Here is a 13,274-nt window from a genome sequence, read left to right as displayed (position 1 = left end):
GAATCCAGGACAGGGAAATCCCGTGTAGTTACCATGTGAACATCATGTCCGTCTGTCTGTCTGGGTCTCTCCTCCTCCCCCTCCCCCTGTCTGATCGATGTATAACTGAAGACGTCAATTGTCTTTCATCGATTCCCAAGGGAAAGTGGGTACGGTCCCACAAGTCTGCGCGCGCTGCGTCACCTCCGCCCTGCCTCGTTGTGATCAAGACAGTTGCAATTAGCTCCCTTGTCAAGCTGTCGCCGTGCCCGATATCTCCACCGGCACGCTTCCTCCGTCCTCTGCTTATCTTCGTGTGTGCGTGCGTGCGCGCGCGCGAGCGCGTATGCGCGCGTCTGTGTGTGTGGCTTTCTCTCGTGTCTTCTCTTCCCAAGCTTCTTCACAGTTCCCGTGGAGGGAGATGTTCAGTTGGAGTTACTGTGTCAAGACGTGTAGGAAATCACATTGTGCGAAATAATCTGCAGCAAAATACCGGCAACACTGTATCTTTCCACAGCCTGAAAACGATGTTGTCGTCATACAATAAAAACTTCACACGCCGACGCCACTGCAAGAGTCAGTAATTGATTTTTATACACGAAACAGAGAGAATTATTCACACACACACACACACACACACACACACCGTATGTCAAACAGATCAGCCTATTTCATTGAACATTATTTTGTCTTAATGGACAGTGGACAGCCTGTTCACTCGTTCTAACCAGCCCTTTGCCTTTCGCCCATTAATTTTTCATTCCGTCCTCTCACTGCCATCGCCTGTCCCCCTCTGTTTTTGTCTGTTCGTGGCTCACGTTGCACGTGCTGTAGACAGACAAGTCCCAGTGGTGACTGGATGAGGTGTACAGCAGGAGGAACTCAACTTTATAAAACTACAGGGCTTAAAAAGAAGCAAACCAAAGGAGTATTGGAAGCACGGGCATGATTGCAGCAGGAAGAGAGAGGAGAATGAGGGGGTGTGAGTGAATGGACTGGCTGTCAAAGACGAAGAGTGGGGGTCCTCTTCGCCCCCACCCCACACCCCACTTCCATCCATCTTCCCTCTCTCCAATCCTCCTGTGCCGTGTATAGCCCTTCGTACACATTATTCTGTCCGCTCGGTCTCTTTTCGCGGGCTTCCCGGTTGCCTCATCCTTTTTTCCTGACCCATCACCATCTTCCCCATCCTCTTTCTCTTCTCGTCCTTATCCATTTTCATAAAGGCATGTGACCCTCTCTAGGTTATCTCTCTCTGTTTTGGTGCGAAGCATGATTGGGGGCTGGGGGAGGGGAACAGTTTCCAAACATTTATTTTGTGATGACGAATGATGACATGATCGTCGTCATGGATAAATCCTGATGAATCAATATATCGTGATTATTCGGTTAATAAACTCACGAAATAATCAAGGCAGCATCACAACATGCCGTCCATATTTTAATCTTATTCTTCTTCGATTAGAAAGGGCGGTAACCCCCACCCCCCCACTGTGGGTGATTATCTTTCAGCAGCGGGCTCCCGTCCATCACAACGTCTCATTTGGATAACGGTACTGTCTCCGGCCCCGGAAGTCCAGACAGGACTGAACTGGGGCAGACAGCCAGGCCCCCGAGACTTGTCGGCACAGCCACTTCCGCTGCAGTTGTAGCCAGTGGCACGCGCCAACAGAAAGTGGAGCCGAAAATGATAACCAATCAGCGGGCAGGTAGCAAGACAACAAGGCTCGAGACGTGACCGCCAATGCCCGGCTCTCTCCGCTCAGCCGAGAGGAGTCCCGTGTCGACACAAAGTGTGTGCGGCCACTGTTCATAATTTGAGCCACAATTCAAATGGGGGTTTCCCATTTCCCGCAAAGGGATGAGTCGTCTCTCCCGCTCTCTCTGACGGTAATGCAATCGTCTGTCTTGCACGTTTTAAAGTCACCCCCCCCACCACCCACCCACCCACCACCACCTTCCCCGCCCTGCCTAACCCCCGAAATTACAAGACCGGTCGATCTCCACCCCTCTTTCCTAAGGTCGATTTATACACAGTACTTTAATAGGTATTTCTCTTCTGTCCTGAATGGATTCACAGTAGTAGTAGAGTGGAGTTTTTAACGACCTATTGGCGCACGCCATTAAGGTGGAGTTCGGAAAGCTTGCCTTGTGTTGAGAAAGACCTGGTCCCGAGGCGGAGATCTGAGACCGTCCAGTGAAGGAAGATCAAGTGCTTTGTACTTTGAACGGTTCATCGCTATGTTCCGCTGCTCTATCGGCTTGATTACACCCGTCACTCCTTTCAGCAGTGCAATTAAAAACAGCATCGTTGGTCTCAAAGTACATCTTTTACAGCTTGTCTATTGGATTTTGGACAATATTCCGTGCTGTTTTGTGTGTGTGTGTGTGTGTGTGTGTGTGTGTTTTCGTTTTTTTTCTTGACTTTTAACATATCCCCACCCCCTTTCCATGTTTCTTCTGTGTGCCTCAGTTCTCATAAAACGATAAATTAGTTTCTACTTGTTCGCACATTTATTTTGCTTTCTGATTTCAGCTGAAATCCTGAAATGTTATCGCACTTGGCGAGAGGGGACAAGGCAGTACGCCATAGCCGGCAGGCCAGGGAACCTCTATACTCCTGTGGGATGCTTGGTAAGCTCATTCATTGATTCGTACTCTTACTTGGAACACTTCAACCTTTGATGTTTTGTTAGGTTCACAAAGCAACAGCCCGTTCTGTTGTCATATATTTCGTTAATGACGTCAGTAATCTTTATGAAGTGACGTACTGATGACGAAAGAGTTATTTATTAATTTACACTTGTTTTCCATCACCAGTGTACTGTTCGATATATATATATATATATATATATATATATATATATATATATATATATGTGTGTGTGTGTGTGTGTGTGTGTGTGTGTACATAACACGACTGACGTCCAAGACCATTATCATTATTAATGTTCTAATTCTTCATGGGTAAAATAAATGAATTGATTAATCACCAACAACTGGAGTGATGCACCATGACGCCTGTGCGGGCAGATGTTCGAGGAGAAGGGCCAGGAGCAGAGACTGACCGAGGTGGACTGTGGACCCCGCGCCGGCATCTCCGTCATGAACCAGGACATTGACTACAGCATCACATCGGACAGGGGTACGTGTGGCACGTGCACTGCCTTTCACAGTCCTGCCTCTGCTTTCGTCACTCATAGTTCTCTCTCCCAGTCAAGACCAGTTACAAGTTTAATTCAACGATTCCCTTTTCATGCCCTTCCAACTACATTTTGAAAAAAAAAAGGAGGAATAAAAAAAACTGTAGGGAAAAGAAGTCCATGTCTGCCACACGTGTCCAGTGTCCAAAAGCAAGACAACTTCTTTCATAAACGAGTCGACCAGTTTCCACCAAACACATATTTGTATTTAGGAGATGTTTTGAATAACTATTCATTACTTCTTTTTTTTTTTTTTAATCTGAATGATTGGTTCAAGTCCAGCTGGTATCTACGTTTGACTGATCACGTTTTTGTTATCATAAGCATGGGTTGTTGTTTTTTTACTGTTATATGGATGTTAAACTCACTGTTATAATTCATGTTATAATTCTCTGTTAGTCAGTTCAGTCCTGTCCTTCATAATGCTTCGTTTTCCACTACTGACCACAGTCATCCCACTGCCTCTTCTCATACGCCTCATCTCCCATGCACATACACCCTTTTTTCCCGTCTGATAGCACTAAATAGTGAAAAGACATTGGTATAAATAAAGAATTAATGGCTCTGTAGTTTCGCGCAGTGTAAAATCTATAGCAAGATTTAATAATAGTAGTAGTACGAGGAGGAGGGGGGGGAGCTCTACCTCCTCTCTCTCTCTGTGTGTTATACACACATACACACACACACAAACGCACCTGCGCGCGCGCTTTTAAGAACAGCAATCCAGTACACTGCTTACAATGTACACACACATACGCACAAACAGATGGCCTCATTCAACGTCGTGGGCTAATTAACTATGAATATTAAAACTGGGTATTTGATTATATACCTACATTTTCCAAAGGTGGAGGGTAGCACTTACGTCTCTGAAATGCCTGAACAGCTCAAGTGTGTGTGTGTGTGTGTGTGTGTGTCAACACATCCCTCCGCTGTGAGGTTAATACCGGCACGCTGTCTCTCCCTGACAGAGGACTGCAGCACACGGCAGCCGGACGCCCCTTACTTCCCTCAGGGCCCGGACGGCAGGACACGCAGTCCCCGGGTCCGCTGGAACCCCGGCGTGACGTCCACCTCGCGGCCCGGCGGGGGGAGGGGAGGGGAGGGGGAGAAGGACCGCACCGACCTGACCACCAAGGTGCGTGTGATCAACAACAGCAACCCCAGGACTTGTGCCAGCTGCATCGTCTGTTTGTGCGCCCTGCTGACTGTGCTGCTCAACGAGAGGTGATGCCGCTCCTCGGGGGGGCCGCGCGTGCAGCTCACGTGGAGGCAGGGGTTCCTCATGTGATGTTGGTTCTGAGGGGGGCTTGGGGGGGGGGTTGCCATGGCCGTTGTGTTGGGAGGGGAGGGGGTTCGGGTTTTAAGCCACAGGTGTCCGCTCTGTGCTCATGGCCACTTTTTGATTTTCAGGCTCTTGAGTTTGGCTCTGAGTACTTTGAGTTTGGCTCTGAGTACTTTGAGTTTGGTTCTTTGAGTACTTTGAGTTTGGCTCGCGGGGATGGACGCTTCAGGGCTGCATCGGTGTTCCACAGTGTGAATGGCGACTGTCCACACTTTTTTGTTGTTGTTGCTCGAATCCTCTCGTCGAGAAAGCAAGCGTGCTTCTTTTTTACATAACAAAAAGATCATTCTTTCACAGAAAAAAGACGGGTGTGCCGCTGACGTTATTTTTGAAGGGTTAAATATTTACCCTGCTTGTGTAGGACTGAGTTTGCCTGTTGTAGGAGTTTTTTTTTTATATTGTACCATGTTCCTGCGGATTATTGTGGGGCTGTGAATACATATGTACACTGATGCGATGCTTTCTGTCCGAACACTTTTACCTTTGAAGTGTTATGTGTAAGAAATTGGTGATGAGTTCATGCTTTGCCAACACGTACACAGTCCTTTTGGTTGTCCCTGTAGACTGCAGTGAATGAAGGAGGTCATCTCAGGTGCCATACGAAGCGAACCTTTCCGTCATGTCCGTTTCGCCCTGTGTGTTTGTGTCCTGAACGAGTGTAGAAAACAGGTGGCACCACATTCCAAAGCTGTCAGGGACAGTGATGCTGTGTCCTTACAGTCTTTTACATCAGACATCATCACAAATACAGCTGATGCCATGTGACACTCCCCTCCACCCCCCACACCCCTCTAGCCACGAGCCATGGACATGTTGACTAGTTTGTATCCCCAAGAGTTGTGGCAAAAAGAAAGGTTTGTTTATCAATATAATTATTGTGTTGCTTCTCTGCGCAAAATATGGGATAGTGTCACTTGGGTACATTCAGCGGACTGTCTGTCCTGTTTCAGTAAGTGTAAAAGTGTACATGTATTTTTATTTTAATTGAAAAGCTGTTCTGAGTATCGCTATGTCACACATGGACTGAACGAACAAGATATTTCTCGCAGATGTTTACACGCTGATGCGCCTTACGTATGCAGAACTTCGAGTCAGTAGCAAAGGACTGAATCTGGGCCGAGATCAGCAGGTCAGATGGTTTCAACAAGTTGACTTCTTTCTCGAAAACCGAGCTTTAAACTCGGCTGACCCTGATCCCAGGTCAAGGTCTCATGTACGGTCAAGGCCAGTGGAGGCCTGCCTGCTTGGGGAGCAGTATCTCGTCAGTGTTGAGAACATTTTCACGCTGTGCACACTGTGATGTAACCGTTAAGAACTGCTCAGTTTCCACTTACCGCCCAAGAAACGTTTCTTTTTCTGTGCACCTATTTACCAGAATAAGATGTGGTTGCTGAAGCACGGAACGTAGACTTCATTACGCAACAGGCTTTCCACATTCAACATTCGATCTTGCTTTAACAGGGGGGAGTCCTAGCGAGGTATCACATAGTAATGTATTTAGAAATCCAACATGAATGTAACAGATTTTTGTATTACTTATTGACAGATATAGATTACACAAACAGATTCACATTGTAACGTTTCGATATCACACGAGCAGACTGGCCCAGATATCACGCTATAGCACATTTAGATAAAACACAGAAACAGATTCACATAGTAACAGATTTACATAGTAACAGATTTAGACACATAATTTAACAGATACAGGTATAACATAGTTACAGATTCAGTTTAGTTACTCAAGGAGGCGCCACTGCGTTCTGACAAATCCATAATCGCCACACCACATCTGCTAAGCAGATGGCCGACCAGCAGCGCAACCCAGCGTGCTCAGACCTCGAGGGAAAAAGATACAAAAAACAAATGGATAAGTCACCACATTAATGAATAAATTTTAAAATGAATAAACTGATAAATAATAGCAATAAAATAAAATAGAAAATATGTAGATTAAGGTATCACATGTTTAGGAACCACACGTTATTACATGGAGTTGTCACACATTAGGACATTCTCAGGTTTTACACAAACAGATTCACATAGTGACATATTTTGACATGACATATTTGGGTACTACGCATTGAACAGATTTAGGTGTCACACAGTAACAAATTTTTATATCACACAGAAACAGATTCAGATATCTCTGCCGAACAGATTCGGGAACTAGTTAGTGACTGGGGTATCGGGTTTAGCAGAGTTCATACACTGACATATTGTGGTTATCACACAATTACATACTTGGGCGGAAAGGTTCAGACTGGTTAATTAAGACGCCGGCTGTCAGTACACAGTCCCTGAGGGTCTGGATTCCAGTCCCACTCTCGCCATGGGTTGACTGGAAAATCAAACAGCTTCTGGTCATTGGGATGAGATGATGAACCGAGGCTCCATGTGGATGAGATGGATGAACCGAGGCTCCATTTGGATGAGATGGATGAACCGGGCTCCATGTGCAGCACGCAAATGGCGCATGATAAAGAACCCATGGTAACGACAGCGTTGACAGCTGGCAAAAATCTGTAAAATAAATTTACTGTAATAGGTAGATGAATATACATGCATGCACTCAAGGCCTGACTAAGTGCGCTGGGTTATGAAGCTGGTCAGATGTGGTGTAGCGTATATGGATTTGTCCAAACGCAGTGACGCCGCCTTGAGAAACGGGAATTGACACAAACTTAGTATCGCAGCGCGACAAGCGAGAGGTATTAGACCGTGACGGATCAGCTGTGACCTGTGCACGTCAGACACGGCTAGCAGTTAGGGTGTCGGTAGCGGGGCCATGGCTTGACCTTCCACTCATGACTGAGGCACGGGTGTTGTGGCATGCAGCACAGTCACTGTTCGTTCATTCACACAGGTCCTAGTCACCAACGGTGTTTGCTGCTTATATCGAAAGCTCCGTTTTGAATAACCGATGTTAGAATTATGTTTTACGAAGCATGCATCCGTTTGCCTTTAAGTTGCACTGTTTTATGATTCATTGTAAGCGAAACCGTTTAATTTTATATATATATATATATATATATAATATACACACTATGGTTTTGTTTTTTTTCATTTTCTCTTTTTTTTCTTCTTTTTTTGTTTTGTTCTCACGTTTTCCTTATTGACTGGTTTGGGAGAGACTGGTGATATGCAGGGAAAAAAACGACACACAAACAGCCAAGGACCTGGGTGAAGCTCTGTTAGTCGGACATCGATTCATGTTGAAGGGAACTTGGTCAGAGATGCCACCGCAGCTTGAGCTTTGTTGTCCGAAAGAAAACAGGGGGTGGGGTGGTGGGGGAGCCCACACTGTGTCCTGCATGGACTGGGGGCACTGCACACGTTTGATGTTTTCTGCAGCCACAACAGTAACAAAGTGTAAAGAGCAGTTGGTTATTTTGCTTTTGATCTCAGTACTTCGATTGTCTGTTAATATATATATATATATATATTTAAAAAAAAAAAAAAAAAAAGAAGTTAAGCGCGGTTTGGATCGTCCATTACAAGTGGAGTTGTCGACAATTGACACGAAGCAAGCTTAGTGTCCAGCACATTGTATAGTGGTCACTGCTTCTTCTGCACACTGTTTGCCATATTTCTTGATCAGAACACTATCCGCTGTTCATGTACAGAGTCATCAAATGAATGAACGCACTGCATTAGTGTTTGTCATTTATTTAGGCGTTTAAAAGGGAACGGACTGTGAAAATCAGTAATGTTGAGATCTAGGGTACTTATTGTTCAGAGCGGTAGCCAAATGGGAACAATACCAGTTATAGCAGGTGACTGTTTTTGTTTTGGGACAGTGGGCATGGTTTATAGCTGGATCCTTCAATCGTGGGTGTTTTTTTTAATGTATAAAGAATGCTTTCATAAGTCTTTATTTTTCGTACGGACTTTGAACCAATACATTTTGGCCTTATTTTTTAAATCCACTACACCTGTTGTATAAATACAAACCAGTGTCTGTGTGTGATTCCATGCTTGGTAGTAAATGGCAACGTCAACCCGTCTTTCCCTGTCGTGTCGTCAGGCAGACGGAGCTTGTCTGCTGCTGGCCCTGACTGTGTGCACGTTGGTTTCATCTGACCAGTGACACTCACTGACACTATTCCCTTTATTGCGTCTGACATTCATCGCGACAGTGACATCACGGACTTGTGTGAAAGACTCAACAGAATGACATCACGGATTTCAGACTGTGGTGGTCAGTATGACTGACGAATGGAGACGAGGAGGTGGTGAGCACACACACGGCACCTGTCAGGATGGGAAGGACTGGCGGTCTGACTGGTGTGACGTGATGTGTCAGCATGGAAAACGACACACAGCCACAGCACGTGATAAGGAGACGGAGCGTAGCGTGAACAATGTCCTTTCTGGCGTCACACTGTGACCGACTCCACGTCCGGCGTGGTCACCACCGGCTCCGGGACAATGCAGCGACGGTGTCACACTTTTTTTTTTTTTTTTTGCTGCGGCCGTCCTCTTCCTGTTGAATAATGATGTGTATCTGTGGAAACCAACTGTTGTAGTGGTGGTTGTGCGCACACGGTCTGTACTTTGAGGTCACGGAGTTCACGTGCATGTCCGTGCAGCACATGTGTGTGTGTGTGGGGTTTTTTTTTCAGCTATGTCCTTCAGAAAGAACACTTTGTGATTGAGTTTGGTGGGGGGGAGGGGAGGAAGGTAGTTTTTATTCATAATGTAGTATTGTGCTCTTCCCCCTCCTTACAGTTTCTTCCTCTCCTCAGTTACCCCTCTCCCACCCTTTCTTTTTGGACTGTTCCCATGCTTTCCTTCTTTTATTATTTATTTGTTTATACATTATCCTCCAGGTTCCTACTCTGGAACAGCTACGTTCAGAAAGTACAAAGTGCTCTTCCTCCCTCCTCTTTCATTTCTTTTGGATCGTTACCAGTGGCTGTTTTGAAAGCAGCCTTTCATTGTAATACTTACTGTATCTGGTAAAAACTGTGCGCCTGACATGAATCGTGTATCGTGTATATAGTCAACCCATCCTTGTGATTAATGAAAAACGTGGTTGACTGAAGCGTACGTGTGGAAAGAGGAAAGCAGATATTTTTGTCTCCCTGCATTACACTTGTGGAGGCTGATGGTCTCCTGCTGGAAACTTCATTCATATGTGCTCAATTTTTTTGAAACTTTGTTTTCTTTGTCTTTGTGATGGAAAATGTCTGGAAAGCAGTATTTATATCCATGTTATTCGAAGTCCCCATGCTCCCGTTACCTACGCTGTTGTAAGTCCAGCTTGCTGTACCTAGTTGATTGTGAATGGTATATCTCATCATAGCGTTCCTTTACCTGTATAGACCTTTGTATAAAAATAAATTGTAGAACAAAGCGACCGTTCGCTTGTGTATATATTTCGGACAACAGCGGACGGCAGAATGCCCGTCTTCATGAAAGGTATGTGATTAGAAATGTGCTTGGTAATGGGTAAATGTCTTTCCTTGGTAATGGGTAAATGTGTCTTTCCCAATGTCTTCTCCTTCCTGTCAGCGTCTCTCTCTCTCTCTCTCTCTCTCTCTCTCTCTCTCTGTCTCTCTCTCTCTCTCTGTCTGTCTCACGGATGACAACAATCCCCAACTTAATTGATATGAAACATGATGTTTGTCTTGTACGGGTTTGTGTATTTCCTCACAAAAAAGATCTGAGCTGGAAATGTTCAGTTGTTGTTACCGAAAGAAGTCACTCTGTGACGGGTTTTGCATACACATCCAGATACTGCTGTAGGAAAATCGGCCCCTTCTCGGACTTGTTCTGTGACAATATCCGCAGAGCAGACACGTGTAGTCCTTTCTCCCGGACCTGTTAAATTAAGCTCCTCCGCGCTGTGGTTCATTTCGTTTTTTGTTCGTTTCAGTACTTAAAAAAAAAAAAAAAAAGAACAGCAGACCATATGTGTGTATAATACCGTTTACAATTTTCCGTTCCATTGGTTGTTGGGTTTTTTTCTTTTTTGGTTTTTGTTGTTGTTTTGCTCCAGTTAACAGGCGCGAATGCTGTAAACAGAAATGTATCTAGCTGTTAGATTCCATGAGCTCCTGAAGTACTGGTTGGTTAAAGGCTCCATTGGGATTTTACGTCAACATGCACCTCTCGTGGTGTGGGGGATCGTGCTGTCGGTACGGTGGGGTGGAGGAGGAGGAGACGGCATCAGTTTCCAGTAAAAAGGGTTGACAACAATATACACACTGCCTGACCAGCCTGTTGCTTTTTGGCTTAGGCATCTGCTCATTTTTTCCCCATTTTTCCTTCTTCTTTTTTTCTTTCAATAGTGTTGCATGTATGGATCAGTCCACACGCTTTTATAACCCCATGAAACCAACACGTTGTCCGTTTTGGACTTCAACGATTGTTGTGACATCGTATCGTACCGCCCTCCCCCCCTCCCTCCCCCCTTCCACATTGTGAGAGCAGACCATTCACCAAGACAATGGTGCATTACAGTAATATCCGAGTGATTTCAGATCTGACTGCACTGACATCACAAGCAAAACACTTGAAGATGGGCAGCGACAGGGCTTTTTTCCTTTCTTTTATTAATACTGGTTTATTCTCGCACCCTGGAGTCGAACCCCCTACTTTCTGAAGAATCTTTACTTGGAGCTGAGACTGCAACGCCTGAATTTCGCGACCTCACTGAACAAAGATGTCTGTGGACACATCGTCATTGTAAAACTAATAATGCTCAGTATTATTTCACTTGTCATGTCGGCTTTATAGGCAGTAAAAATCAACAACAACATGAAAATAAATATTTGAATGAACAGATAAAGTATGGCCACATAAAACAGTTATTAACATTTAGCCCAGACCCTCCCACTTCCCAGATTCTACACACGACAGCCGGTATCACCGTTCACGCTCATGTGGACTGGCCACTTAGTTTTCCCACTTCTCGCGGTCTTTCCAGCCGTTTATGCGGATTCGGTGATAATGTTTAGTGTAGACAATGTCAACACGCTGTAGAATATTGTAAAGCGGTGCTGGTGCTTCAGTACTAGCTTGATTACTATATTACATCGTTATTATTGTTATTAATAGGGCGACAACCTCGTTGATTCGTAGAACCTAAACTGGGAATGCTGGCAAGGACACATCAGTGGGCAGAGCAACACGGGCAAGCAGGGTGTGTATAGGGTGGGGCAGGATGTTTGTGGGGTATGTATAGGGTGGGGCAGGATGTTTGTGGGGTGGGGTATGGCAGGGATAACTGCCTTTGCCACATGTATGCAAACATAATTGGCGACGGTCTCTTGCACGCGTTTACCTTTGAAGCGAATAAAAAACGTATGCAAGGGTCTACGACATTACTGCCACGGGCCACTTTTTTGATGCGATCCAAGTGCTTGTTTTCTATTTGCGCGAATTTGTATTGTTTTACTTTTTTTATTGTTTGGGCAGGCAGAGAGGGTTTCAGGTTTCTGGCAAACAAATGGGCGATACTGTGTTACCAGCGAAGTGACATACTTTTTTTTGTGTTCTCCCTGCTTTTATGTTCCGCAGCAGTTTTTAACTTGGGGGTGGGAGAGAGAGAGACAGATGGAGAGAGTGGAGGGGGGAGGATGAAAGAGAGACAGGGAAATAGAGATGATCAATGGAATATCATTTGAATTTGAAAACACCCTACAGAAATGATGTAATTTCTCGTCAACACATTCTTTGTTCTTCAGAGAGGACAGGGGGGAGGCAAGAAAGAAAAGACTTGAGAATGTTCATTTCTTGTTCATCTCTGACTCATTCTGAAGGATCCTTGATGTCCAGCTTGTTTCCGACAGAAACCTGATAAAGAATGGCATCATGCAGCCCCTGTAAAGAAAACAACACAAACACCGAGGTGAGCAGCCTTCAGAAATGTGCGGGTGGAGCTCCGGTTGGACAAGCGGATTCAGCCCACAATCACTCCCCGTCAAGTTAGTTCAGGGCTGGACGTTTTCTTCTCTCCACCCCCGTCTCCCATGTTAACCCGTACTTCTCTTCGATCATGGAGTAGTTTCTTTTCCACAACAAAAGCGTATTAAATGCATTTTATGGAGAATCAAGATCAGTCTTGTGGGGATCATTTTTGGTCCAGACCAGAGTGACTCCCCCTATATGGTTCATGTCAGGGCCGGTAGGTTTCTGCCGGTATTGCCCTAAATACACTCCCACGTGTGCAGTTGAGATCATATCGGCTCAGAATGACTGTTGGAGTGGAAAAGATGCCACCCCACACTGACTCATTGTGATGGAGTGCTTGAGAAACCAAAACTGAGTTTGTTAAGGGCTGCCTCAAATTAACTCATCTTTGGTTGTTGTTTTTTGTGCTTTGTTACAAATGTGATAAATATAAGGGTAGAAGTTGGGGTGTTCCCGGGCTCATTCCCCACCTTGGTCAGTACTTTCAGGCCTTCCCCCGAGGACCCACAGAGTTCACCTTGGTCAGTTCTTTCAGGCAGAGGACCTATAGAGTTCACCTTGGTCAGTACTTTCAGGCAGAAGACCCATAGAGTTCACCTTGGTCAATATGTTCAGGCAGAGGACCCATAGAGTTCACCTTGGTCAGTACTTTCAGGCCCTCCCCAGAGGACCTATAGAGTTCACCTTGGTCAGTACTTTCAGGCAGAAGACCCATAGAGTTCACCTTGGTCAGTACTTTCAGGCAGAGGACCCATAGAGTTCACCCTTGGTCAGTACTTTCAGGCAGAGGACCCATAGGGAGTTCACCTTGGTCAGTACTTTCAGGC

The 13,274-nt window shown here is 45.3% G+C and overlaps 1 protein-coding gene across 1 annotated transcript in view; it reads left to right on the top strand.

Annotated features, from left to right (window-relative positions):
* The window catches only part of LOC143279665 (uncharacterized), a 355,077-nt gene extending 350,597 nt beyond the window's left edge, over positions 1-4,480 (top strand). The window contains exons 12-14 of the mRNA XM_076583720.1: positions 2,516-2,613; positions 3,013-3,124; positions 4,154-4,480. Coding sequence (XP_076439835.1) covers positions 2,516-2,613; positions 3,013-3,124; positions 4,154-4,413 — 470 coding nt within the window. The 3' untranslated portion in view covers positions 4,414-4,480. The remainder of the gene's footprint in view (positions 1-2,515; positions 2,614-3,012; positions 3,125-4,153) is intronic.
* Positions 4,481-13,274: the final 8,794 nt, after the last annotated feature.

Source organism: Babylonia areolata, chromosome 3 (assembly GCF_041734735.1).
Source record: "Babylonia areolata isolate BAREFJ2019XMU chromosome 3, ASM4173473v1, whole genome shotgun sequence".
Taxonomy (NCBI): domain Eukaryota; kingdom Metazoa; phylum Mollusca; class Gastropoda; order Neogastropoda; family Buccinidae; genus Babylonia; species Babylonia areolata.
The sequence above is the reverse complement of the archived record's forward strand: the minus strand, read 5'-3'. Positions and strand labels throughout refer to the sequence as shown.